Genomic DNA, 27,928 nt, shown 5'->3' with positions numbered 1-27,928 from the left:
AAACGACAAATGACTTCAGAATGATTTAACTGTAAAATAAGACTGAGACTAAAATGAGATTAATTATAAAAAAATGTAATTTTTTGAACAGGAACGTCTCCATAAAATAATTAGAGAGTAAAAGAAACACGGAGAAGGAAACCCGACGGGCCCTGAAGGCATCCATGTTTCCAATCACCGCTAATCGATGAAGACAAATTACAGAACGATTCATTTATTTACTTTATTTATATGTATTTATTTTATGTTATTTATATTTATTTATTTTTATTTTATGTTAATTAATTTAATTACATTTTATTTTAATTTACATTTTATTTTAATTTAAATTTTTCCAGCAGATTTGGAGTGCAGTTATTGATCTCTGGCATTAATATCAGACCTGGTAAAAATTGATTATGACGTTGAGACACTGAGGGGTCAGGACCGGGAGGGGGGAGTCAGAGGGGGAGTCTGAAGGGGAGGGCGCATCCCGGAGCCTCCGCAGCTCCGCAGCATCCAGCGGTGGAAAAGTTGTGTTTGCTTCACTTCTCAAAGTCACTCGGCCGTTGTGTGTTTGTTGTGTTTCCCCTCCGGCGGAGGGACCGAGCCGTGATGCCGACACACCCGCAGAAGTGAACTTCTCCCCGGGACCGGCTCCTCTCCCCGGACTCTTCTCTTTTCCAAAAGACGCGCGTCGTCCCGCAGATGGATTCATGCGCCTGACGGAGGATTTCTGCTCCTCTTCCTCACTGACACACAAAGTTTGACCTGATCGGAGTGAAGAAGAACAGAAGAAGGAGGACGGAGCTGAAGGAGATCTGCCCAGACCAGGAGCGGGACGAGGAGCCGGGACACGGGGTGAGTCCGGGTCTGGGTCGGGGACCATGTGCTTCCAGAAAACATCAGTCCGGAGGAGAATTATTGATTTCATTTCAATGTAAAATCTGCTTCTGTGTTTGATGGGAGGGTTGAACCCCCCAGGCAGAGCTGACTGAGGGACGTTTTGGGGGGATTCGGGGCCTTTAACCAGGAAACAGAGAAGAACCTTTTAAGGTTATTTGAGGTTTACACTGATGAAGGAATCTCAGGAATCTGCAACCTGATATTTAAGATGCTCCGGGTGAGCCGGCTCAGCCATGATTTCCTCTCTGCATCTTCAGCGGCTTCATGTTGTCTCATGAAGCTCTGAGAAATTATGGATGTGATTTATTGAATGTGTCAGTTGGTCAGGTTGATGAGACACAGACAAAAGAAAACTCTTCAGATCTGGAGGTGTTTTTCTGCCGCTGCAGTACAAGGCCTCTGCTTTTCTTCTGCCCCACTTTAACGGAATCATCAGCAGCTTTTAATAATTCAACAGGACAAATTTAATCAGAGAAACAACAAAAATGATGCATGTAACAACCTAAATTCCAACCCCCCCCCCCCCCCCCCAGCCTGCTCGCTCTGAGCAGATTTTTTAATCGTGAATGGCCGGTTGCATTCATTTGCATCAGAAAAAAAGTTTTAGTGCATTTGCTATTGTGCAGAATGAAGAGTTCCAGCAGTCAGAGGGAGCGGGGGGGGTTAAAGATGTGAAGAAATAATGGGGCCCCCCTCACATTATTCAGCATGACATGAGGGCTTCCCAAACCTGTGATGGGGATGTCACTTTCATCCTGCCCCCAAGCGCCTTCCCGTGCTGTCATTTTCACACATTCCCACCCCCGCTGCCCGTTTGCTGCTCTTTAATGATCCAGCTCTGATTCTAAATCCGAGCAGAGTTTATAAAGAGAGGAACGCCGGGAAGTGACGGATTCAGGGGAGAAAGGAAAGAAAGAGAAAGGGAGGGAAAAGAGTCCGCCATGCAGGCGGTTTCAGGGCAGATACATGTGAAATGGAAGTGAGTAAAACGTCCCGCTGTGAGGACTCAAAAGTCTCTTATTCCACAAAACAACAAGTCCACACCAATTACCCCGTGTGGCCCCGGGGCAGTTGTTCCTGTGTGTTTAGGCAGAAAAGAAGCCTCAGTGGCTTTAACACCACCAGGGGAGAAAATCCACAAAGTCCCTTTAAGGGCCACACCAACATCAGCAAAACCAGAAAACCAGAGCGGTCCTCCAAAAGTGCTCCAAACAAACAGTTTTAACATTTCATAATTTATTCTGCTCCGGAGAATTCAAACTCACCGACTGTTTCTGCCTGTTTAACAGAGCGGGTGGCTGGTTTTTGCTGATTCCTTTTAAATTCTCCTCATTTTTATTTGTTGGACGTTAAATTTAGATGATCATTTTTTGTCTTTTCACATTTAATCAGATGAAAATGTGAAAATTATTTTAAAGTACCAGAGTGTGACTCGGATCCGTTAAATCCAGATTCCAGTCAAACTCGGCGGGCTTTTCTCTGAAACTTGGGTCGCTTTTTCACGCAGATCTTTGATAACACAAGAAACTTCCTCTGACTGATCAGGCAGCGGCAATTATACGTGATGAAAACAGAGCTGCTTTTAATGCAGCGCCCACGCACACATGCACACGCGCAGACACACACATGTGACATCACAAATCAAAGGTCCAGGGGCCGCTGGGGCCCAAGTTCTTCCTGTTGGCTGTGGACGTCGGGCTCTTCAGGAGCAGCTTTGATGCATCTGTTAATTAACTCCTGAAGGGACGGCAGCAACGCCACACTCCGGCCCGCCGGGGAGGGGTGTGTGTGTGTGTGTGTGTGTGTGTGTGTATCTGAAGGGCGGATGTGAAAAATGCCTCACGCTGAGCGAAGAGACGGCACTGATGACATCTTGACGTGTTGTGAAGTGAGTGATCCAGACCTCAGAGGAGTTGGACTGAGTGGAGGGACGGCTCGTCTCCCATGATGCACTGGGGCCTGTGTGGTTATCACAGGGCTCATGCGGCACAGATGCCTCTTGATGAAGAGCCGGGCCTTTTCCTCACATGACAGCGGTGAAACGAACTCTGAAAGGCTGCCAAGCTGCAGCAGCATCAGCCCCCCCATCCTGCCGGGGCCATGTGGGACTGTTCAGTAATCAATCCCACCAGCCTCGGCTCTCCCTCCGCTCCATCAGACCTCCAGGTCAAAGGTATCTGCCAAGCCCCCCGAGGCCCCTCCGCTTCTCCTTCCCTCCCTACAGGAAGGCAGCCTGCCCTCAGGGGCCCCCAGGGGCCCTCAGGGGCCCAGGCCGCTCCATCCTGGCCGTTAGTGACGGGGCACATTTCAGGTGTGAGCGGCTCTGCTGCTGTTCCAAGGCCCAGGCGACATTCAGCAGACAGAATCAACCTGAAACCACACCTCAGGGCTTCTGGGACTTTGTGATGTCACATCTTCAGCCCCGCCCACCTGGACCTTCCATCCAACCTGAGCGGCGTGCACGCAGACTGAAGTGAGAACCAGCCTCCACAGGTCACATGACATCACGTCAGAGAACACACACACTAACGGCTGTATCTACAGAGGTGTGTGTGCATTCGCTGTCTGCACCGCAGTGCGACAAAAACACACAACGTTGTCTTCGTATTTACAAAACTGATGCAAATTCAACAACAGCTATTTCTGACTGCATCACACTGAGCAGGTGTTCACACACGGTTATGGTTGACTGGCCGAGGCTCAGTATCAGGGAGGGTCCTTTCACGGTTGGGAACAGTTTGAGGTTGTGTGTCTGATTGTGTTGTTGTGCAGACTGTTTGTTGAACTGGAGGAGTTCAGTGTGTGTATAAAGACACTCACCGGCCGTCGAGCAGGAAGTCAGTGGTCCAAACTGCGGCAGTAAAACAGTGAGAGGCCGCTGGGAGGCCATTTGGCGAGGTCAGGGGTCAAAGGGGGCCGGCTGCCAGCCTCGGCGCTCAGTGTGGACTCAACGCCGTCGGCATGACGAGCTGAGGAGAATAAACACACATAGAGACACATCAGTGACGACAACAGACAACTGGAGCAGGAACAGGCTCACACTTCAGTTTGATTTTACTGGTTCTGGACTCTACAGGTCCGAGCTGGTTCTGGACTGGTTCTGGACTCTACAGGTCCGAGCTGGTTCTGGACTGGTTCATTGTTCTGTTTGAACAGAATTTTAAAGCACCTTTTTTGCCTTCATGTTTCTGAAGTTATTTTCTTTGGCCCGTCCTTCATCATTTCAGTTAATGATCAGATGTCACACTTTCTTCGAGTGCTGCACTTCCTGAACAGGCGTAAAAACGGCGGTTAGTGTTTGACTGCAGGGACGAACAGGAAGCAGCGTTAACCTTTAAACTCTGCTCAGGTGGGAGCGATCGCTGCTCTGAGCTCAGCCGCCACATCTGTTAGCCGTTGTCGAGGCCCGATCGGCCTGAGAGACGGCTGTCGAGGTTTGTGTTTCCTGAAATAAATAAAATCATCTGTGGCCTCGTGGGAACACTTCCTGTCTCCCCTGTGTCCCGGTTTTAGCGCTCCGATCGGGGATTTTGGGTCTCATTGCTCCTCCTGAAGTGAAGAGCAACAAGGAAGTTGGTATAAATTCAAATGTCACTGTTAGCCTCTATTTGTGCATTCGCTGCTCGCACAATAAACAACCGTCTTTGGTTGAAGCTGGATTCTATTTTAGACTTGCCACCAACCGGGGCTTCTTTTATGGGATAGCTATTATTCAAAGGAGAATAGGTGCAGGGCCCAACCATAAATTCCAGCAAGTGGCCCTTGAAAAGGGGGCTCAGCGCCGAGGAATTGACTACGTGCTCTGTGATTTTACTCTGCTGCGCCGTGACCTTTTGAGCCGAGACAGAGTCATTTGTTTGCTTGACAAGAGCGGCTCTAATAATTCAGGGGGACAGTGGCTGCTGGTAATATTCAGTGATGAGCCAAAGTGTAGTCCTGTAAGGCAGCTCCACCTGGAAGGCAGAGGCATTTGTTTTCCTGACACAGGAAATACCCTCTCACTGCACGCTGTTTGACTCCGGTGAGCCGCGGCCCTCCGCAGGACTCATATATCCTGACTGTCTCTGACTGTTTGTGCTGTTTCACGGGAAAATAAACGGCTCAGATTTACCTAAAAAGAGTCAAACTGTAAAAAAACATTAGTGAGGAAACCAAACAGGTTTCAAAGCTGCAGATAAAAGTTGACGGTGTGAAATGTTCAGGCTGAAGCAGCAGGACGAGAGTTTATGGAGAACAAACAGTCATTGATTTCAGGACAATGACTCAACAGAAAGGGGGGAGGCCTGCTCTGAAGCTGGCCCCTTAAATAACCTGATTGTGGGGGTCTCTTTGTTGGCCATTATAGTCAAATGAATCATTGTGTGTCCTTTGAGAGGAGCCTACAGTCAACAGTGGGAGGTGACAGTTAATTACACCACTAACGGAGCCATTGACTCCCTAACCGGACTGTTAGTTACCTCTGAAGTCCATTCACTGCCTCAGGAAGGTGAACTGAAGGGATCCAATAAAAACACAGCACAGTTCAGGGAAACAATAGGAGGTCCGTGTGGGTGGGGCTTGGCTTATAGACCTGATTTAGAATCAGAGACCACATGGAAGTCCACCTTCAGACCGGGCGTCAGTGACTGTCAGAGCCAACAGGAATCAGCCCGCACCGAAATGTGTGAACAGCAAATGTTCAGCCTGACTAATAATGATTTGTGAGGAGAGATCAGAGGATAGCAAGCGTGAAAGGCCGCCATTATGTGCCTCATATATCACCTCAACTAAAAGGGTGTGTGTGTGTGTGTGTGTGGTGGGGGACTTCCCATGAGGCCTCAGTCCTGGCCCCCCACACCTGTTACACAGATTCATCCACAGCAATAAAGACACCAGGCAGAGCTGTCAGTCAGACGGGGCTTTGTTAAAGAGGCAGTAAAGGAGGTTTGGTCATTTACTGACTGACTGAAGGTCACAGGTCTGATTCCCCAAAGTAACGATGGACTTCGATAAATCTGTTGATTGATTGGTTTTACTGAGAGTGACGTCTAAATAAATATTGCTCCGCTGTATCGGCTGCTCCGCAGAGGAAAGCTTGTTCCCAGATGTCGAGCTGAGTCGGAGCAGCAGCGCAGCTGAATAAAACTCTCTCAGCTCTTTGAAGCTCAGTTTGTTTTGTTCCAACTCTTCGAGCCTCAGAGCCTTTCTGAATAGAGCTGCCAGAAAGGTCAATAGTCAAATAAACTTTGATGAGACCTCCACCCCTTCATCCCCCGTCCCCTTTAACCTCCAAACCCCCACGCCGACCCCCCGGCCCCGGCTGCCAGAAAGCAAATTGAGTGGTGAATGTTGGGGGTTCACAGAAAGCCCCCGCACGGTGATCTGCCTTTCATGACAAAATCCTCCGACATGTTGAGGATAAACTGAGAATCAGGGAAGATAAACAAGTGGCAGAAAGCGTTTTGAGCCAATCAGGCTCCGGGGCAGTCGGGGGGGGGTGAGCTACTGTTCTTATCTGTTTATGATGATGATGAACAAACTGTTCACAGATCTGCTGTCAGAGGAGGAACAGCTGAGCCCCTTCAGTCCTCGTCCCGACTCCACTCACTAACGGCTTCCTTTGTGTCCTTGTGCTTTCAGAGACGTCGGTCATGGAGACTTCAGCATCGAGAGCTGCTGAGAAAAAAGACAAAATGGACGGGAACGGCTTCGGAGAGATCCCGAAGAAAGCCTCCCCCCCTGAGACCAGAGGTAACACACTTCTTCAAACTTTCCTCTGAGCAGCAACACCAGCGTCCGGTCGTCTGTCGGGCCTTCGCATGCTCAGTGTCAGAATGAGCCCAGGCCTCAGAAGTGCTCAGCTGGGGGGCAAAAGGGGGGCCAACGCCGCTGATGAAATATACATTTCAAAGATGAAGTGGCATCTTGGGAGCTGATGCTGGTGGTTCTCCTCAGGCCTGATCAGGTACCAGCAGCAGTCAGAGGTGACTTACAGTAAGAGTCTGACAGGAATCCTAAACAGAGCATCACTAATGCAGATGGCCCCCCCATCCAGAGGAGTGTGGTAAACGCTGATGAACAGGCGACATGACGGGGGGGGGGGGGGGCAGGTGAGACCCGTGTTTGTGTTGTTGAACTAAATGAAGAGTAGCACCCATCCTCTCTCAGCGGGGAGGGGCAGGCAGAAAGAGAGAATCCATGTTTTAAAGATGTCAGCCAACGTGTGATGAAAGCTCGGGATAATGAGGCTCAAAGACCTCGTTCTTACCTCCAGAGTATAAAGAGACGACACGGAGCTTCAGAGGCTGACAAACATGCAGGCTGATGGGCTGCCCTTGAAATGGAAATGTAATGTGTGATTTAGTGACATTTTCACACATTAATGAAGGACTTGGTGGCCTGCCATCATAAAGAAACAGGCATGAATAGATAAAGAGAGAACAAGGCTGAAGGCATCTCGCCAGAAAACAACTGCGCTTTGAAGAGTAATTCTGATTTCACGCCACTTTTCGGTCCGTCTCACCGTGGAGCGTCCACACTGGCTGAAAAAACACAGAGAGCTGTGTGTTCGTTCTCAGATCGTCTGAGGAGAGAAGAAGTAGAGAGACCAAGTTTCAGGTAGTTTCCACTCAGTAACATAAAAAAATCACAACAAGCTACGTCAAAGACACATTTTCCCACATTCAGTCTACACGAGCAACCTGCTGAGGCACTTCCACCGACGAGGTGAGGCAATGAGAGCGATGGGGAGGACGCTCGGTTTCAAGATGTCAGCCAACGTGTCAGCCAATGATGAAAGCTCGGGATAATGAGGTCAAAAGACCTTGTTCTTACCTCCAGAGTATAAAAGGTGTGAATCACAGAGAAAGAGCGGCAGAGGATGATGCAGAGTGACGGCCCACTTTTGAAATGGAAATGCCGTCTTAGGTTTAGTGACATTTCTTGTGTTTAATGAAGAGCTTGGTGGCCTGCCACGATGAAGAGGACAGAATCCATGTAGGACAGCTGAACACGAGCACTTGGCTGCTCCAGTTCTTCACGAGCTGCGTTAATATTTGAACAAAGCTCACTGGGTTATGAACACAGATCCTCGGACGCCCGGCCCGGTCGCACTCTGTGGAAACGTCTGTTGTCACTTCCTGATTGAACGCCAACCTGAAGTCTGTTTCTGATGAATGAAGTTTTTCTGTTTGCGCAGACGACACTGAAGCTAAGCAGAAATGATGACATGGTGTGTGGAACCTGTTTGATCGATGAGCTCTCTGCGGAGGTAAATTTGTTTCACGCTGTAAATGTTCAGATTTTCTCTTGAAGGTGTTTTAGTCAGTATTTTATCAGTTATGCTCAGGTTGGTGCGTTCTTACACAGATTACGTTCCAACAAATCCACCTCAAGAGTCCTGATGACGGCTCTGATCCGTCTGCTCCCACTCAGTAGCAGAACCACGACCCAGATCTGTTCAGGACCATGTAAATGTAAAGTCGATTCAGGTCCCTTTTTCTGTAAATGTTTAGAAGAGTCAATCAGAAGAGACTCTGACGGACAACTGTGATTTAGAATAAAGTTTTCATTTTAGGAGAAGCCTTTTCAAATCACAAGTTTTTGTTTTTTTTTAATGAAAGAAAAGTAAAGAAAAAGCAGCCTAAAGATTTATCTTTTTCTAACACACATCAGAAACAGACTGCTTTTACGTGGATCTCTCTGCTTCGACCCAAAACGGCCGGACCGCTGAACTTCACAGCAGCAGGTTGTATATTTATACACCACCGTTTTCAGTATCACCTAAAATAAAAAGTCCCTCCATAACTCTTCTCCTCTATCAGCTCTGAGTTAAAGCCCCGTGTTTTAATCTTAAAAAAACAAGAAGCCATTCACGGGCGCCACCCGTTCCCATCTCAGCCAATCAGATATCAGCGACGAGAGCTAAAAACCACAAGACAGAGCAATTACTTATCGCAGTGATATGCATTATTATTCCAGTTGCCAACAGCTGATAAGTGAATATGCAGCTCTGGAGCGAGGCAGATGAGACCAGGTCCTTGAACCTGGAGCATATTCCCAAACAATCGGGCCGCAGGAAAAGCAGTCGATTCTAATATACTGCTGCTGCTTGGCCCTTTTTACTGTCAGCGCATGGTTTACTGTTGGCTGCAGAATTCCTGTCACCTAAGTCATGCCCACCTCTGAGCCTCGACGCCGGCTCTATAACAGCCCGCCCTGTTTTATATTCCCGTCTCACGTTATTTATTTACAACAATTTCCTCTCTATCAAAGGACATGGCTAATGCCGAGTTTTAATATGTTATTTACACATAAAAACAAGCTATTTACAGCGAGTACGTGTGCAGAAGGGAGGAAAATGAATGGGCCCCCGCGCCCCTCTCCGATCTGTTATATCACAGTTTAACAATCTGGATTGCTAATAGAACCATTTATCATGGAGCGGTCATTTATTTTATGTGAGCGGCCCAGGTCCTGTTCCCAGAGGCCTATGGAAATGGGGTGCACATGTAATGAAGCTCAAGTGAGAGTCACTTTGTTTAAAAAGTGGATACGCTGCGATCCCAGTCAATTAGAATGGACCCAGGTGCTGCTCTTTGATGATCTCTCAGGTCTGTCCATCCTGGGAGCTCTGACCCCCCCACACAACCCCCGCCCTCCTTCCTACACCAACTGAATTTTCGAAGAATAAAACTCTGGCACGGTGACTTCTGGACACAACTTCTGTGTCATTTACTAAAAAATTGGCCGGGCAGCAGCAGATTTTTGGGCCGGACCCCCCCCCGTCCCCGGCTGAGCCCGGGGCTCTGCTGCCCAGTTAATAGATTCAAATGAGCGCTTGTATTTCCTCTGACAGCTCACATCTGTCTGCTTATGGAGGCCGGGCCACAGCGCTCAGATTTACGCCGTCTCATGGACCTTGATGATTTCAAACCCATCGGTAATAACTGAAGGTATTTAGAGTCAACGCATCGGTGAGAAATGCAGGAAAACGACAAAGAATCCACCAACTGTTATTGATGAAGGTGTCAGTTCTCGAGCGACGCCTCGGAGGATTAAAGTCGGCCTTTATTCCTTCACATACATACAAGTTCAGAGACTTTTCATGACGGCTGCCTGGAATCTGATTTGTGTAGAATTGGTTAAATTTAGAGTTATTGCCTTTTTGAGAATCCATCCTTTTCTCTTTTCTTTTTTTCCCCCGAAGACATCCCAGCTGTACTCGATCCTGATTGGCTTCCTGGATTACACGGTCTGAAATCTGCCCAATCGGGCCAGTTTGCAGAATAGATCAATCTTTTTAAACCAATGAAATTAAATTCTCTCCAAAGGGTTCGGTCATCATGGTTACTGTAATACACCGGGACGTGGAAAACCACGGTTACTATGGTAACGGACAGGAAAAGACGGTGATTTACGTTACAATAAATGCGTCCTCCACGTCACGTAGTCTGTCGTCATGGTTACACTCACAAACTGCACCGTTTAATGTGGGAACTGACCGCAGCTCTCCTGTGGCACATTCCGTCCTGACCTGGACTTTGCTGCTCTTTAAAGTACGTCACAACACTTTCCCGTTCATTACGACCACTCGCTGTTGAGGATGATGTCATGGTGAGGACAGACGACCCTGTGTGGGCCCAGTGACGATGGAGGGAGTCGCCACGGCAACAAAGGGACGAGATTCAAGCTGTGAAGTTTGACAGCGAAATCACAGGAAGGTTGGCTGGTGTCTCAGCTGACGGACAGATGTTTGTGTCGGAGACGGTTCAGGGTTAGATGAGTTCTGATCCCACTGGAACGTTTTTAACGTGGCTGCAGGTTCATTCTGATCCAGATTTGGGGCCGATTTGAAAGCCAGATGATGGAATCTGAGGAATGTGTGACCTTTTCATTGTGTTGTGAGTCTTTCAGAGGACTGTGTTGTTGTTCTCTCCTCCGTCTGTGTCTGTAAACTAGGCCAGGGGAAACTCGCGGCTGCTGCTAATGATTTGATTAACTGGCTTTGGTGGCTCATGACATACATCTTGCTGAGAGTGAGTTTGTCATCTGAGAGGGAGATTGATGCGCCGCGCTCAGCGCCACGACGCCCCCGGTCCCTCCCTCCATCCCTCCCAGGTCTTTCTGCTGAGTCTGGCTGGTCCGCAGGGAGGAAGCCTAAGTACTTAGGACCTCGGCTGGGTGGGGGGTTGAGGGGGCGGCAGACCTAAACAGGCTTAGTATTCCCGGGTATAAAAAAAACACCACCGCCGTTCTCAAGAAGAAAGTGCTATTTTTTAAACACTGCTCAGCTCATCGTTCGGCTGACGGACAGGAAACGATTCTGTGTCACTTCTTTATGAACAAGGCAGATTCCCATCATGAACGTCTGACAAACATCACAGAGCATTCAGATCAGATCATCTGCCCAGGTCTCCTCCAGCCGGCTGAGCGGCCTGCTGCTGGGAACAATGGGCTCAGTTAGACTGAAGAATCCAGAGCTCTGGACAAAAGCCCCTCCGTGAGATGAATGGAGACGGCGCTGGCTGCGTAAATAGTATTTTAACAGAGGTGTTTCAGCGATAAGGACAGATTTCTTTATCAAGAGGTAAGGTGGGGGCCGGCGGACAGTGAGTAATTGATGGTGGCTGGTTGTGCAGGCCCCCACCATGAGCCAGCAGAGCTGCACAGGGAGCGCTCAGGGGGTCAGGCCTGCTGGCAGAGAAAAATGTGTCCGCAAAAGGCTCGGGGTCCTCCTCCTCCTCCAAAAGGACGGCCACTAATCTTCCTGAGAAGAAGAAGAAGAAGAGGGGGCGGCCTCTGTGCTGTCTAAATGAGGCCCAGCTCAGGGAGGCCTCAGACAGGCAGGCAGGAAAACAGCCCCCTGATATCAGCACTGACACACCACCAGACAGGGAGGGGGGCAGCTAGCAGCGTCATCATCCTGCAGGAATGAGTCCTGGTGTTCTGTGACATCATCAGTCAGGGACAGGACTGACTCGCTCTGATGACGCAGTCCGTTTGAGTCAAACAGATCCCTCCAGGCGACGTCACGGAGCTGAGGATCAGAGTTCAGGGCCGATACATGTGGCCCCTAATGATGATGATGATGATGGCCCCTAATGACGGCTCCTGTTAGTGGACCTGCTGCAAACTACCATTTTCTAGTCATCACAGAAACTGTGGATGTTTCCACATGTGAACAAACTGCATTCACAACACAACCCTGTGGACTAATCTGCACACATTTCTAAACATTTAGCCTGATGACTTCCCAAGATGCCCTGATGCAGTTTTATCTGAGTGAACAGAAGTGATTCTTCTTGTTGAGTCTGTTTCAAGGCAGCTGGCTCAGAAGAGAAAACATTTCTTCCCTTAGTAACTCCTCGGCTTGTTAGTTGTGTTCAGTCATTAGGAAACTTGTGAAAGCATGGCCTAGATATTCCACTTTAAAAACAGCCTGGACTTCAGCTTTTCTAACTCGGTCCATGTTGACTCAGACGTGGATGAAGATGAGGCTGAGTTAGAGAACCTGAGCATCTCGTATTCTTGGTTTGAATAGACCTGTTGGTCCTTCGTGTGAAGCTCAGCAGGCCTGAGGATCCAGATGAGGCTTCTCGGCCGTCGGTCGACTGAAGCTGCCCCAGCGATGAAAAATGCAACCGCAGGCTTGAGGCAACATCTACAGACATCAATCTCCCCGAGCCGTGAAAGTTTGATTCCAAAAACAACAGGCTGCATTCCTGCAGATTTACAGCTGTAGGGAGGGAGCGGTCAGAGCGATATATGGATGTTTCAGAGGATTAAGCCAAAACTCCCCCACCTCCTTCTTCCTCGGTATCCCTCCTTTCCTGGTCCACCAGACTGCAAATTAGTCCCCCACCACACACACAGAGCGGTGGCCTCCGAGGTTTGTCTGTTTCCAGATTTAAGCCAGTGTCAGTCAGTGCTTCGGTCGAAACCCAGAACCAGAACCACCCGGAGCTTAATGGACTTTATGGTTCAACCACGTTTCAGCATATGACGTTATGTTGCACGGACTGCAGGAGTCCGTCCCAGTTCATCGTCAGGATCCTTCAGGGTCCCTTTAGCTTTCAGTCACATCACTGAAGCGGCTTGTAAAAACATGGCGGGACTCTGATGAGGACTTGGACTGGGACCAGACGAATCTGCAGCCGTCAGAATGAAAACACTGCACATGTGGGTGTGTTAGTTTAACTTGTGACCCACTAAACAAACAACTGGATGACTGTGGAGGCCATATTGAAACAGGCTGTTAGATCAGAGATCACGCTGCGTTAAATAAACTGCTCTTTGTGTCGATGACACAAAATAAAAACAAACCGTTGAATGAGGTGAAATAATTATGGCACTTTGTGTGATTTGCAAGTCAAAATACATCAACACTAAACGAGCCGTTCAGGTTTCATGGAACTTCACGTAACTAAAAGCCCTGAACGTCTTTTATCCAGCTCTTCTTAAAAATCAGCTCTGATTGTCTCTGAAAGGTCTCCACAAAAACAAACAGTGAATTTTTCCTTAATTTCTAGTTAGAAAAGAGAAAGTGCTGATTCGGCAGTAGAAAGAGCTCAAAGCATCACTTTGTGGTCCTGAAGTTTGACTTCGGCCTTAATTTGTTGGCTGTGATCAATTTGATGAGTAAAGATCTGTTTCCAGGTCACTGAGGGTTTCCTCCAGTTTCTGGTCTCAGAGGAGACCAGCGCCGAGGCAACAGGGAGGATCTGCCTACTCATGTGCTACTGATGTGACAACAACAACGACGACAACACAACACAGTGGTGCTCCCCCTCCGGTCTGACAGCGTCACCCACAGTTTATAAGGACTCAGAGCGTTTAGACAAACGAGAACAAACTCCTCTGAAGCCCAGACGAGTTAAACTGTCTTTGGCTTTTAGCAGCTCGTTATGACTCTAACCAGTGCCGCCACAATGCGGGGCCACCCTCAGTGTCGGGGGAGTCAAGCAGGACACTCTACCAGCTGATGGAAACCCCCTGACGTCAGGTCCTCCAAGACAGAACACAAAGGGACAAAGAGACAGCAGGAATTCAAGCTGCGACTGAAATATTCTGATACTGTGATTGTTTTACTCAGACCAACTTCATCTGGATCCTGGTCCAGATGAAGTACCTGCTGAGATGGACAGTTCACACGGCCCATCGTGGCGAGCTCGTCAGGGTCTAACTCCGGAGCTGGTTTTACCTTAACCCCAAACTCAATTATTCCATGTTTTTCTAAAGCGGAGCTAAAAATATTGTGAGGCCAAACATTGGAAGAGAACAGTGTGAGGTAGTGACAGGCCCGAGGCGGGAACCCCCGCCCTCTGAAACAGCACCCAGCTGCAGCAGCCTTTACAGAGTTACAGTGAAATGAGAAGAGGCAGACTAATTGCCTTGTAAGTATTGCAGAAAGCAGCTGGAGATTAGCAATAACAGCTAATTAGCTCAGCTACAGTGGAAATCAAAGCTCACAAATGAGGATAAACACACAGTGTGGTGTTTGTCTGCCAATTATAAATCTTTATGAAGCACAAGCTTGTCACATTCAGAGGTTTTAAAGGCTCCGGTCTCAGAGACAGTGAGAAGTGTTGTGTTTCAGAGAGCTGCAAACACCAAAACGCTGCCGGGCCATAGCAACTGTTAAAACACTGTAAAATATGACTTTGCTCTTTTCTTAATTCAACACTGAGGAATATTTTCCCTCATAAACACGCTGAAGTAAGTGGCTGCCCATTAGTCGGCCTCGTGCTCGACACTCAGAGAGCAATGAAAATGATTACAGCCACAATAAAAGAGCTTTTGTTGGAGCTGGAAATCAGTTCTCACACGAGGAATGACTCTTTAAAGCGGGCGGAGCGGCCGAGTATCAACCAAGGATCAACCAACAGGTGTTGTCGCCAGCGCGTCTCCCACCTGTGGTGCAGTGCATTCTGGGAAGGTGATGACGAGGAGAGATGAAGATACCTTGAGGAAGCATGACCTTCGGTGACCTTGTGGTTTGGTGCGTCTTTCTGCGATTTCGCTGTCAACCTTCACAGCTTGAATCTCTTCCCGCTCCCTGTCGCCCTTTGTTACCGCGGCGACCGGGCCCACACGGGGTCACAGTGTGAGATCCACCTCTCGGGCTGACTGACGGACCGGCTCTTTGTACAACTTCATCTTCAAATGTTCTACATCAGAAAGGAAAGCAGCAAATTCTCAGATTTAACTACAAAGAATCTGTCAAAATTGCTCCAAATGAATTTCGCAGCTGATCAAAGACTTGACCGTGTTCGGCCTTCTCTGCGATCTGAGCAGATTCACTTTATTCTGTCATTTTGGACAATTTAATCTGTGTCCTCTCCAGCAGCAGGAAGCAGCAGGATAATGTTTGTAAAGTGTTTGTGGGGGCGTAATGACACATTTCTTACTGACGGGGAAACTCGTCCTGACAACACACAGCTCCGACGGTAACACGAGCCTCAGTGAGGACGAAGACCGACACGAAAACCTCGACAGGCGGCCTCCTGCCCCCGTTTAGACTCAGCTGGGCTGCAGAAGAAAGGGAGCCTCAGCCAGGCTCTCATTTCCTAATCATGGGCTTCCCCTCCGTCTCTCAAATTGCAGGAGAAATGAGCGTAGTCCCCGAGCTTTCTGCTGTCAGGAGATCCATCATGGGGTTGGAGTGAGCGATGAAGGATTAGCACCATTCAGGGAGCTAATGATGTTTGTTTTGGCAGCCTGTTAAAACCAACAGTGACGTCTTTAAATTCTCTCAGCGTGAACATTCAGCTCAGGTTCAATCAAAATATCTTTTCTTTCAACAAAAAGACAAAGTCTGATGATAATTAGGAGAGAATGAAATCTGAAATTATGAATTCCTGAAAGCTTTGGTCAGGAAGCTAATAGCTCTTTTAGACTAATTGCTGTGCTGATGTGCTTTGTCTTCCAACCATTGGTGGTGCTTCCATGAGCTAATTAGCCACCAAACCAGGCCAAGCCAGGACTGAAACAGGTCAGGAATCGTGCATATTAGCACCACTCTCATTTATACCATCTCCTGGTTAATGAGTCCGAGCAGGAGTCGGAGGAAACTCATTAGACAGGACTCTTAAGATGAATCGCTGGATTATTTTGGTCAGCATTATGTAGCAGTTCTTCTACTGCAGCACGGACTGTTGGTCATTTAAAATCCTAAAACACAGTTTTTCTCCTCCTCTGGAAGAAGCTCTCGTCCTGCTCTGATTGGCTGAGACGGGTCGAGGTGCTCTCATTGTGTGCGGCGGCCTCCTCGTCCTCTCTCCCCAGCTAAGCACTTTATCATTACACACTGCTGTGTTTGCCGGGCTTTGTGGTCCTCGCCGTTCTTATTGAGCGGCTGAATGGTGCGGGTCAGAGGTGGCCCACCGAGGGGGGGTTGGTGCTCCAGGCCCAAACAGAATCCCTCCTCCAGCTCATCTAGAGCCAGATCAATACCTCACCCCTTTACAGAGCCAAGTGTGTTGTTACGCTGCGATCCAGCCAGCACACTCAGTTTTTAACTGAGGCAGGTCACAAGTTTAACTCCTGAGCTCAGTCTGAGATCAGCGTTCAGGTCTGAACTGGGTGGAAAAACTCCCAGGAAAATAAATGAGGGACACCCATCCCGGTTTTACAGACTATTTTTGATCCACACGGAAATACGGGACAATCCTGAGGAGGCCACAGTGGGAAGAAAAGGTTCAATAGTTGATGAATCAGTTCATCAAATGTTTGAATATTTTCTGAGGTAATCATTTCTTTGTCATGCAAAACAACAATGAATGATGAAGCGAGCCTTTGGAAAAAGAGGCCGGAGGAAGACGCTTCGAGGTTTCACAGCTGGAGCTTCATCCTTGACTTTCTGCTCCGGCCCTAAAATTTGTGCAGAACAAATGTTTCATGGAGTCTCCCTCTCTAAACTTTTTGTTCCTCATAAACGTGCTCCTCCTCCCTGACGGCAGCTGTCTTTACTCACAGACAAATAGCTTCGTGACTGTGAGATTTGTGTGCGCTGACATGGAGTGAAACAGACTCACACAAGCTGCTTCTGAAAAAAGCTACTTTTAGACCTTTTGTGTTTTTGTTCATGAGACCACGTATATGTTGTTTCAGCCGAGGCCTTGTGGTTAAACTGCCTGTGGTTGAACTAAACCAAACAATCTCCTGTTTGATTCCCACAACTGTCCTGACAAAGTTCCAGCTCATCAGCAAAATGTCTGCAGTTTCCAATCAAAGTCTGGACTGAAAATGAGCCATGGGAGCGTTTCCCCTCAGGGCCTGTCGGCTGCAGTTTGTTGCATCACAGTCATCTTTTCAGTCCCAATGAAAAACTCAATCAGTCATTTCTATTCCAACGCTAATTTGCAGGATTTTTGTAAACTGAGTTTGACTTCAGGAAGAAACTGAACCTTTATTTTCTCTGTTGTTTATCGTGTAGTTTGTGAGAATTCATCAGAAGGATTGTTTGCCTCTTCAGCCTTTTCCAAGAACTTGTTCAGGTTTTGCAAACTGGTGACCTTCACAGTACAAACATTATAAAACAGGACTGGTGTTTACAGGGCAGTTAAGATATTTGACACAGGACAAATGTTGGTTTTGTCCACTCTGGAGAACTTATTGGAAAAGTTTTTAGGTTCCCACGACTCGCAAAATACAAGGTTATTTCTCTGCGTGGAATTTAAAGGCCCGTTTGGTCCGAGCTGGGACTTCACGTTTAAAGTGCGCTTCAGTGAAATCAGTGGGTGTGGTCTGAGGACGCTGCTGGACATGTCAGGTCGTCCTGAATCAGAGCTGGTCGTGTCCCACAGGCTATAATCACACCTACAGTCCCCTTCTCTCATTTTTACCCTTTCAAGCCAAGTTGTGTTTACGAAACGCTTCGGTTCACTCGGCTCAATTACAAGCCAGCTGAGACTTGTAAACTAAACTAAAGTGACGTCCTGACTCGTCTGTTTATGGGAGGGTTTGTGTAACGTGTCATCGCACCGGGGCAGAGGCTTCAGTGGTGAGGAACGTCAAAACAAATCTGGGCCCAGATCTTGTAATTTTAGCTCAAAGTGATGGGAGATCAGTGTTGCAATTCCTCCTCTCTGGTGTTCAGGAGCACAAAGAAAAGGCTGAGATGAGATGAAACTGCAGTCGGACTCTTTGGTGAGAGCAGATGAAGATTGGTTTCTTTTTCACTGCTCTTGTTTTGTTGATGGCAGAAAGTGTCATCCCCGGGCCGAATCCTCGAATCCTCCATGCTGACGACTGTCCTCTGCAGCGGGACAGTGCTAATCAGGATGAGAAAGACAGTTCCCGTTAGGTTTGTCTCCTTCGCTCTATTGTTTTCTCTCAAGCCGTCTCCCACATTGTTGGGGAAAGGTCATTCTGAAGTGTGTGTGGAGGGAAAGTCCAGATTGTGAAGACACAATCACAGGTTGTGATCTGTGGGGGGGGGTCGTTCTTCAGAATTAGTTTCCACACGTCTCTGCTGTACAGCGCGGAGGCTGCTGCATTCATTTCTGATGTTTCTGCCAACACACCCACAACCACAGCTTCCACAGTTGGTGCTTTTAATTTGAAGGCCGCGCGGACGTGTAGTTTTCTCCTTCTTGTTGTCAGTCTGCTGCGGCTCCTCCACTTCAGAGAAATTCATTTGTCATTCCCTCAGATTTCACTCTTGGGTCTGAGATGTGAGACAAAGCTTCCTCGGGTTACCTTCTGTCTCTGTTTGAACACGTTTATTTGAGATGAAGATGTGCGACTGCTCTTCAGAGGGCCGAGGAAGTCGGCCGCGGGCCTGCTCTCCGTCACACACAGCGGCTCAATGTCAAACAAACACAGCAACAGTGAAATAAAGCTGGCGATGAGAGCGGAGCCAGGGGAGCAGCCGGGTCAGTTCTGCTTCAGCAGTTCGTGTCGGACGGAAGGTGGCAGAGTGCTGACGCAACAGCACGGACCTCCATCTATTTTGGTAGACCGAGCTGGAGGTCCGGGCCTCCTCGGTGACGGTCTTCTGCTTCCACCTGCGACGTATTCATCACCACGACAAAGACGATGAGGCCCATCACTCAAAAGATTCCCCCTGTGTTCCTCCTCCAGCATCTGTATCTGCAGAGGCCTCCGCCTCATTAAGGCATCACAATAAGAACCTCACAGAGCTAATGTGGAAAAGTCACTCTCTGTGCTCAGGTGTTATTCTTAGCTCAGGTTTTTCCCTCCTCTCCCTCCTCCCTCCTCATTTCGGAGAAGAACTAGGTCTTTGTTTAATTTACAGATGGCCCACTGGAGTAATTTCCCATTCAGCTGCTCGTCTAGTCCGGGGTGAGGCGTAATCCCAGGCGCCCCCCTGGCAAGGGTGCCAGCGGGGTAATATGGATGTTAGCTGGGGAGCACGGTGACAGCCCCAGAAGCGACAATTTAATTCATTGTATTTTAATTATCGCTCTCATTCACCAGCTACAAGCTCTTTCTGTGGCTCCCCTCGACAGCAAACCTTTATCACCAGCCCGTCGAAGCAGATAATAAACTTTTGCTTTAAGGTAATTACTTAATCTGGACAAACCTGTGTGTTAAGCAGTGCTATTAAGTGAGGAGGTGATAAATCAGGCATGCATTGGAGGTGGGTGATTACGAGACAGCACAATCCGTCTTTGAACCTTCGCAGTCTTTTAAGTACCTAAATTACACAAACAGCATGCTAACAACACGGCGAGCAGAGGAGGCCCATCAGCGCCGCCGCCTCGCCGCCTGCCTCATTTGGTTAATGCCAGCGGCTGTGCTCACCTTCAGCCCTGTGATGCATGGAGGTTATTAACACGTGGCCTGAGCACAGCTGTCCATGGCTGATAAGTAACTCTCCCTCCTGGTGGTTCAGCATCCAGGCCACACAGGTTCATCTACAGGGACGGAGGGCTGACGGAGGGATGAGGGGGTGATGATGGAGGACTGACGGAAGGATGACGGAGGGATGAGGGGGTGATGATGGAGGACTGACGGAAGGATGACGGAAGGATGAGGGGGTGATGATGGAGGACTGACGGAGGGATGACGGAGGGATGAGGGGGTGATGATGGAGGACTGACGGAAGGATGACGGAAGGATGAGGGGGTGATGATGGAGGACTGACGGAGGGATGACGGAGGGATGAGGGGGTGATGATGGAGGACTGACGGAAGGATGATGGAAGGATGACGGAAGGATGACGGAGGGGTGAGGGGGTGATGATGGAGGACTGACGGAAGGATGACGGAGGGATGAGGGGGTGATGATGGAGGGATGAGGGGGTGATGACGGGGTGATGACGGGGTGATGACAGGGTGATGACAGGATGATGATGGAGGCGTGAGGGGGTGATGACGGGGTGATGACGGGGTGATGATGGAGGGGTGAGGGGGTGATGACGGGGTGATGACGGGGTGATGACAGGGTGATGACAGGATGATGATGGAGGCGTGAGGGGGTGATGACGGGGTGATGACAGGGTGATGACAGGGTGATGACAGGAGGATGATGGAGGGGTGAGGGGGTGATGACGGGGTGATGACGGGGTGATGATGGAGGGGTGAGGGGGTGATGACGGGGTGATGACGGGGTGATGACAGGGTGATGACAGGATGATGATGGAGGCGTGAGGGGGTGATGACGGGGTGATGACGGGGTGATGACGGGGTGATGACAGGGTGATGATGGGGTGATGACAGGGTGACGGGGTGATGACGGAGGGATGACGGGGTGATGACGGAGGGATGACGGGGTGATGATGGGGTGATGACGGGGTGATGGGGTGATGACGGAGGGATGATGGGGTGATGACGGAGAGATGACGGGGTGATGGGGTGATGACGGAGGGATGATGGGGTGATGACGGGGTGATGACGGGGTGATGACGGAGAGATGACGGGGTGATGACAGGGTGATGGGGTGATGACGGGGTGATGGGGTGATGACGGAGAGATGACGGGGTGATGACAGGGTGATGACGGGGTGATGACGGGGTGATGACGGGGTGATGATGGGGTGATGACGGGGTGATGACGGGGTGATGACGGGGTGATGACGGGGTGATGGGGTGATGACGGGGTGATGGGGTGATGACGGGGTGATGGGGTGATGATGGGGTGATGACGGGGTGATGACGGGGTGATGATGGGGTGATGACGGGGTGATGATGGGGTGATGACGGGGTGATGGGGTGATGACGGGGTGATGACGGGGTGATGACAGGGTGATGACGGGGTGATGGGGTGATGACGGAGGGATGACGGGGTGATGACAGGGTGATGACAGGGTGATGACGGAGGGATGACGGGGTGATGACGGGGTGATGACGGAGAGATGACGGGGTGATGACGGGGTGATGACGGAGGGATGACGGGGTGATGACAGGGTGATGACGGGGTGATGATGGGGTGATGACGGGGTGATGACAGGGTGATGACGGGGTGATGGGGTGATGACGGAGGGATGACGGGGTGATGACAGGGTGATGACAGGGTGATGACGGAGGGATGACGGGGTGATGATGTGACTTTGTGGCTTCAGGACTTGAGTCAGGGTCTTAAAAGGCTGAAGGACTGAATGATGGTGAACAAAGAAAGCAGAAGCTGGAGGTTGGATGGTTTCTGTGGAGACTCTGCTGAGTCAGAGGAACGGACTTTCATTACAGCTGCAAAATATCACTGAACCAACATCACCTAACAGGCTGCCACAAGTAAAACCCACTTGTTCTAGCTGAAGTTGGTTTACGTCAAATAAAGTGCTCGGTTTGACAGAACAGACTGTCCGTTAAATTGGGAGGAACAATCTGAGGCCTAAATGTTACGCCTGACGTTAATGAGCTGCAGTGATGCAGGAAAACAGTGTTTCGCTGTGTGCATACGGGGGGTGACTTTGAAAAACTGTAGTCGGCCAGCGGCAGCGCTGCCCCAGACACTAAAACAAATGTGAGCAAGCAAAGACTAATAGATGGCTGGAGCCTGAGCGGGTCCACGCAGCGGCGCCCAGGGGGGATTGGGGCCCGGCGAATCAGGTAAATGTGCCTCTTGAACTCTCATGAGCGCTCGCCTTTTGTTCTTCCTGTGGCGGCAGAACAATGGAGCTGTCTCTGTGATGGAATAAGCCTGCACGGTCAATCCCTCGACCGGGACGGCGGGGCCGAGCCGCCTGGCCCGGGCCCAGCGCCGCAGAGGGCTGGATACCTGACAGCGTGACGCTCAGGTTACTTCCTCCAGGTCCAACGTGTTCAAACTGGAAGGATATCTGAGCCCAGAAACCTCCGACTCACTAACTCCTCGTTAGCTCCGGCTCCCAGAGCAGAGCAGCAACGTCGAACTGATCAAATCAGCCAGAGTGACGAGTTTTACAAACGCACAATCTAACAGCTGAGCTCCATGTCGCCACAGTCGTCACCTTCTTCCCTTCCTGTTTCCTACCACTCTTCCTTTCTATTTTAACTTCTCCCTCGACTTTAGCTCAAGCGGGGGATTTAAAGGCGCCGTCTTCGTCTCTTCTCTGTCATGTTTTGGTGACCCAGATTTAGCAGCCCCCACTTTAACCCCCTCTGATAATTCACCCCCAGCTGTTATGAATGGAGCATTAACTCGAACGGCTCCTTGAATGGGGCCCTTCAGCTCCTCTCAGCCTGCACAGTGTTCGGACTCAGACACTGGTAATTACACCAGACTGAGCCAAATTACAACGGAGGACGCAGATACAGACAGAATTAAAACGAAAGAGATAAATGGAATCAGAAAATAAAAACAAATCATAACAGAGAAAAAGATTCATATCATACGAAGACTAATCCAGATTAAAAGAGATGAACTGAAATTAAAACAGCGACACACATAGAGCTAAATAAGACAGAAGGTGAAGACTGATGAGGAAACACACAGAGACAAGTGGAAATAGAAACAGATACATACAGACAGAAATAAAAAAGGCAAATATCTAATAGATAATTCAGAGGTATTGATAGACTTCAGTAATAAATAGAAATACTGATGGATAAACAGTAAAAAGCAGAATAACAATGATACAGCACATTAAATACGTAAAGATAAAGTGAATTTACAATAAAAACAGGAATAGTGACAAAACAAGAGAAATAGAAATAAGTAGGTCTCCCTCTGCCCGTCCACGTGTTGTCACATAATTTTAGATTCACATCCATGAAAATACTTCATTTTACTATCTGAGTCCATCTGACATCATTCTGGTGCTATCCATTTACAGGAACCCTCACAACTGAAATTCTATTTTCAAGCCAAGTAATAAAAAAGAAATGTTAAATATTCTCTATTTCTGGTTTCCAAGCAGAGAATTTGATGCCTTCATTTGCAGTTAGTGGGTTGACATTGCATGTTACATTATTATTAGTTTATTTATATTTCATATAGAAGACATAAAATCAAATCCGGCTATAATCCACCTCCTCAGGTCTGAGGTGTCACACAGTGATAATAAATGTGCTGCCTCTGCTCAAAGAATCGACTTTGCAGAAATGTTGCGGTAACGAGGCAGAATGGCATCAATACGACGACGCTCTGGATCACGTCTGCGTTGTGGTGAGGAAACGGCGGCGGGCTGAAGGAGTGCAGCCTCGTCCCGTCAGACCGAAAATGAAGAGGGCTATTTCTGCGGGCGCTCGGGGACGAGTCTGTCCGTCAGGCTGTCAGGGAGCGGAGTGAGAGGGATGGACCTGGAATGCTGACTCACTCAGGTCCCGGGTCCCCGGGAGCCCCTGGAGGCCCCGTTATCCCTGCTCGCCGCTCAGCCCGGAGCAGATAATGATCCGTGGCCCTGACCCCTCCGCTCTGAAAATCCCAGGTCACCCCGCAAGATTCCCGCTAGAGTGTGTGTGAGAGAGACACGGGAAGAATTTTAATGCAGTCCAGATATCAGCTGGCTCACTCGATCTTTTTCCCGTCTTCTCCAAACCGGCATCTCACAAACGAGAAACACCAGGTTGTAATTAACAGGATCTGAAAACTGTAACGAGGGCGAGCGAGGGAGGGCATGATGAGGGAAATGTAAAGAGAGATGGAGAGGGCGGGGGGCGGTTAGGCGATGCCCACATGGAGCTTTTCCAAAATAAAAACCTGAGAAAAATGTTAACAAGAAACACAAACTCCATAAAGAGAGTTAAAGAGCCCAAAAGACTCCGTTTACACGGTGGTAAAATAAAGACAACATCTTCTGTGGTTTGGTGTTATCGCAGCCGCTAATGAGCTCTGATGTTTTTGGTAAACTTCCCAGATCCAAGAGGAATCCATGAAAGAAAAACAGGCCTTAAATGAAAAATATCAAGGGCCATTAAAAGGATGCAGGATGAAACGCACCTTCATCACATGACCTGGACTGCTGTTCCTCACCTCCATGGCCTCCCGCCACACCCTTTTGTAGAAGATGTCGGATTTCTTGGGATGACTGGGATTCTTTATTTTCTGTGATAGTGCCAATATTTCACATGAAAGTGCTCAGCTTGTTTCTTTATTGTCGCCCTTTTGCCTTTGAAATGTCTTTTTTTGTTCTTTTGTTGACGTGTCCTCTCCTTTGCTCTTCTGTTCTTGCAGCCCCCCACCACATGTTCCCCACCTTCCACACACCGATCCCGATTGACATGCGCCATCACGAGGGACGCTACCACTATGAGCCTCACGCTCTCCACGCCATGCACGGGTAAGTGGGCTCATATTTCCACACACACTGATGCAGGTTGAACCTCAGATCTTCATCTTCAGTTACGGTGCTGCAGACAGATTTTCCTTCTTCTAATTTGCTGTTGAGTGCCCTGATGAGAGCCGAGCAGTCGCCAAGTTCAGTATCAAAAGCAGATGACAGTGTGCTGACTTCCAAAGCGAATAATCAGCCCCCCGTTTCAGGGCTCAGCCTGTTCAAACCTCCTTGTTGTTTCTCATCTGTGATCTGATGAAGATGAAGGAGAAGAATCAGCTGATCTTGGACTTCACGCTGCGTGATTTAATCCATAACTTTACAAACGATCGGATACTTCCAGCCGTAAAAAGAGCTGGAGTTGGTCCCAAACTGTAAACAAAGAACGGTTTCCACTGCTCCTCGGCGTCGCCTGTAGCTCCATCAGCGGTGACATAATACGTCCAGCACCTCTTTATTTTCATTAATGGCTTGTTGTGTGGACTAATCTGTGTGGTGCAGCCGTGCTGCCCTGCAGCTAACGGGGTAATTAAACTCCCAGAGTCTGGAGGTCACGGCCCCGGCTGTGCGTGCTGCTGCAGCGCCGCCGGTTAGTCCGACTTCCAGGCCACTGTGGGCCTTTATTTCCCTGAGGGGAATTCAGCTTGTGGACAAAAGCAGCAAACGAAATTCAGCTGTACAGTTTATTTGTATCAGGAAACGTGATTTCAGAAAAAAGCCTTTGTTCAAAATCCAAACCAGCGTTTGGGCCTAAAATTCTCCCAAACTAACAACAACATGTGTGTGTTTGGCTCTGAAAAAGTGCGACGCTGAAACGTTTCTTTTTGACTGAACTTTGGAACGGCTGGTTCTCAGACACACAGGAAACCGGACTAACCCGGACCGAAGCAGACTAACCGGGACTAACCCGGACCAAACCGGACCAAACCGGACAAACCGGACAAACCCGGACCAAACTGGACTAACCTAGACCAAACTGGACCAAAGCAGACTAACCCAGACTAAACCGGACCAAACTGGACAAACCCGGGCTAAACTGGACCAAACCGGACTAACCCAGACTAAACCGGACCAAACTGGACAAACCCGGACTAAACTGGACCAAACCGGACTAACCCGGACCGAAGCAGACTAACCCAGACTAACCCGGACCAAACCGGACCAACCCGGACCGAAGCGGACTAACCCAGACCAACCCGGACCGAAGCGGACCAAACCCAGACAAACCCGGACTAACCCAGACTAACCCAGACCAAACCGGACCGAAGCAGACTAACCCAGACCAACCCGGACCGAAGCAGACTAACCCAGACTAACCCAGACCAACCCGGACCGAAGCGGACTAACCCAGACCAACCCGGACCGAAGCAGACTAACCCGGACCGAAGCGGACTAACCCAGACAAACCCGGACCGAAGCAGACTAACCCAGACCAAACCGGACCGAAGCAGACTAACCCAGACCAACCCGGACCGAAGCAGACTAACCCAGACCAAACCGGACCGAAGCAGACTAACCCAGACCAACCCGGACCGAAGCGGACTAACCCAGACCAACCCGGACCGAAGCGGACTAACCCAGACCAACCCGGACCGAAGCAGACTAACCCGGACTAACCCGGACCGAAACAGACTAACCCAGACCAAACCGGACCGAAGCAGACTAACCCAGACTAACCCAGACCAACCCGGACCGAAGCAGACTAACCCAGACTAAACCGGACTAACCCAGACTAACCCAGACTAACCCAGACCAACCCGGACCGAAGCAGACTAACCCAGACCGAAGCGGACTAACCCAGACCAACCCGGACCGAAGCAGACTAACCCAGACTAAACCGGACTAACCCAGACTAACCCAGACTAACCCAGACCAACCCGGACCGAAGCAGACTAACCCAGACCGAAGCGGACTAACCCAGACTAACCCGGACCGAAGCGGACTAACCCGGACCGAAGCAGACTAACCCGGACTAACCCGGACCGAAGCAGACTAACCCAGACTAAACCGGACTAACCCAGACTAACCCAGACTAACCCAGACTAACCCAGACCAACCCGGACCGAAGCGGACTAACCACCCCAACCCGACCTTCTTTGCTTCACAGCCAGTGTCGGGTCGTTCCAGCTGCTGGTATGGAAATGACACTTTCTGTGTTAAAGGGTCCTGAAATCAACAACACAAAATCAACACGTGGCCCTGAAAATACATCGTGTTTGAACATTTCTGAGCTTTCGATGGACTCGCCCAGAGGCCGTTGATTTGCTGACACACACCGATGAGGAGCTCCTAAAAAGCTCTTGACTGGCGTGCACAGTTGGAAATCAGCGTTCTGGAACCAGAGTCCCAACCAGACAGTCAGGAAGCGTCACACACTTTCATCACAAAGGAAAAACTGGCACCGGGACAAAAAAAGTCAATAGAGCTCTCCAAACAGTGCTCTTACATTTAAATTCACAGATTTGATGGTGATGCATACTTCGCGCCTGGAGGAAACAGGGCTATTCATCACAGCAGCGGGGAGAGCGGAGGGGGGGGGGCTGTCCGTGGACTCGGCCACCTTGATTAATGTGATTTGATCTTGACAGTGGACCCCTAATTCATCAAGACCTTGATCTGGCTGTCGCTCCCCCCTGCCTGTGCCAAATTCACCTAATTACAGGAACATTGCGCAGCAAATTAAGTGCGGTGTCATTTGTCGCCTGGTGCGGCACTTTATTACAGACTCGTGGCGGCGTGTCAGAGGTCCCCTCCTTGATTGTCTAACATGACATCTCGCTGCCGTCCCCTTTATCATTGTTTGCATATAGCGTAATGAGAGGGCTGGTTATTTTGTCAAGCCTGTCATAAAAAGCAGCCGAAGGGAAGCGTTTCCTCCAGATCCCGGCGAGGGTTTGTCTTCCCTCGCCGACGCCGGCACATGACAGTGAGGCGATGAGGAAGTAGAGGGATGAGGCGGGAGGGGGGGGGGGGCCAGGACCCAGATCTGTTCCCAGCCTGGAACTCAAACTCAAACATGTTCAGTCAACCGGAGTTTTTGTTCAGACGCCAATCTGAGTTTCTGGATCAGTCCTGAATGTTTGTGAGTTTATTGTGTTGACAGAATAAACACAATCAGATATTTGGAGCTGAGTTTTGTGTGTTTTGTCAAACTGCCCTGAGGACACTTCACACCACTTCCTCAGCTTCTTTGAAAGTGTTGTGTGATGGTCAGGTGAACCAGCTCGAGGGCCCCCAGGATGAAACTGAGCCGTTCTCCAGGAGAATCCAGACTGGAGGTCAAGAAGAGGGGGGTGGTCCGAAAAAAAGAACGTAGCGTGTTCTGGTTTTGTTGTTTGGACTCAGCTGTGCTAAACTAAACTGTCAGACTATCAGCGGTTGGAGAGGAGACCTGGACTTTGTGTTG

The 27,928-nt window shown here is 49.3% G+C and overlaps 1 protein-coding gene across 1 annotated transcript in view; it reads left to right on the top strand.

Annotated features, from left to right (window-relative positions):
* The first annotated feature begins 787 nt into the window (after positions 1-787).
* Positions 788-27,928, top strand: part of LOC115052629 (zinc finger protein GLI2-like) — a 44,520-nt gene continuing 17,379 nt past the window's right edge. Inside the window, exons 1-3 of the mRNA XM_029516862.1 lie at positions 788-840; positions 6,505-6,615; positions 24,423-24,528. Coding sequence (XP_029372722.1) covers positions 6,516-6,615; positions 24,423-24,528 — 206 coding nt within the window. The 5' untranslated portion in view covers positions 788-840; positions 6,505-6,515. The remainder of the gene's footprint in view (positions 841-6,504; positions 6,616-24,422; positions 24,529-27,928) is intronic.

The sequence above is a fragment of the Echeneis naucrates genome, chromosome 2 (assembly GCF_900963305.1).
Source record: "Echeneis naucrates chromosome 2, fEcheNa1.1, whole genome shotgun sequence".
Classification (NCBI taxonomy): domain Eukaryota; kingdom Metazoa; phylum Chordata; class Actinopteri; order Carangiformes; family Echeneidae; genus Echeneis; species Echeneis naucrates.
Note: the sequence above shows the minus strand (reverse complement) of the source record. Positions and strands in the feature narration are given on the sequence as shown.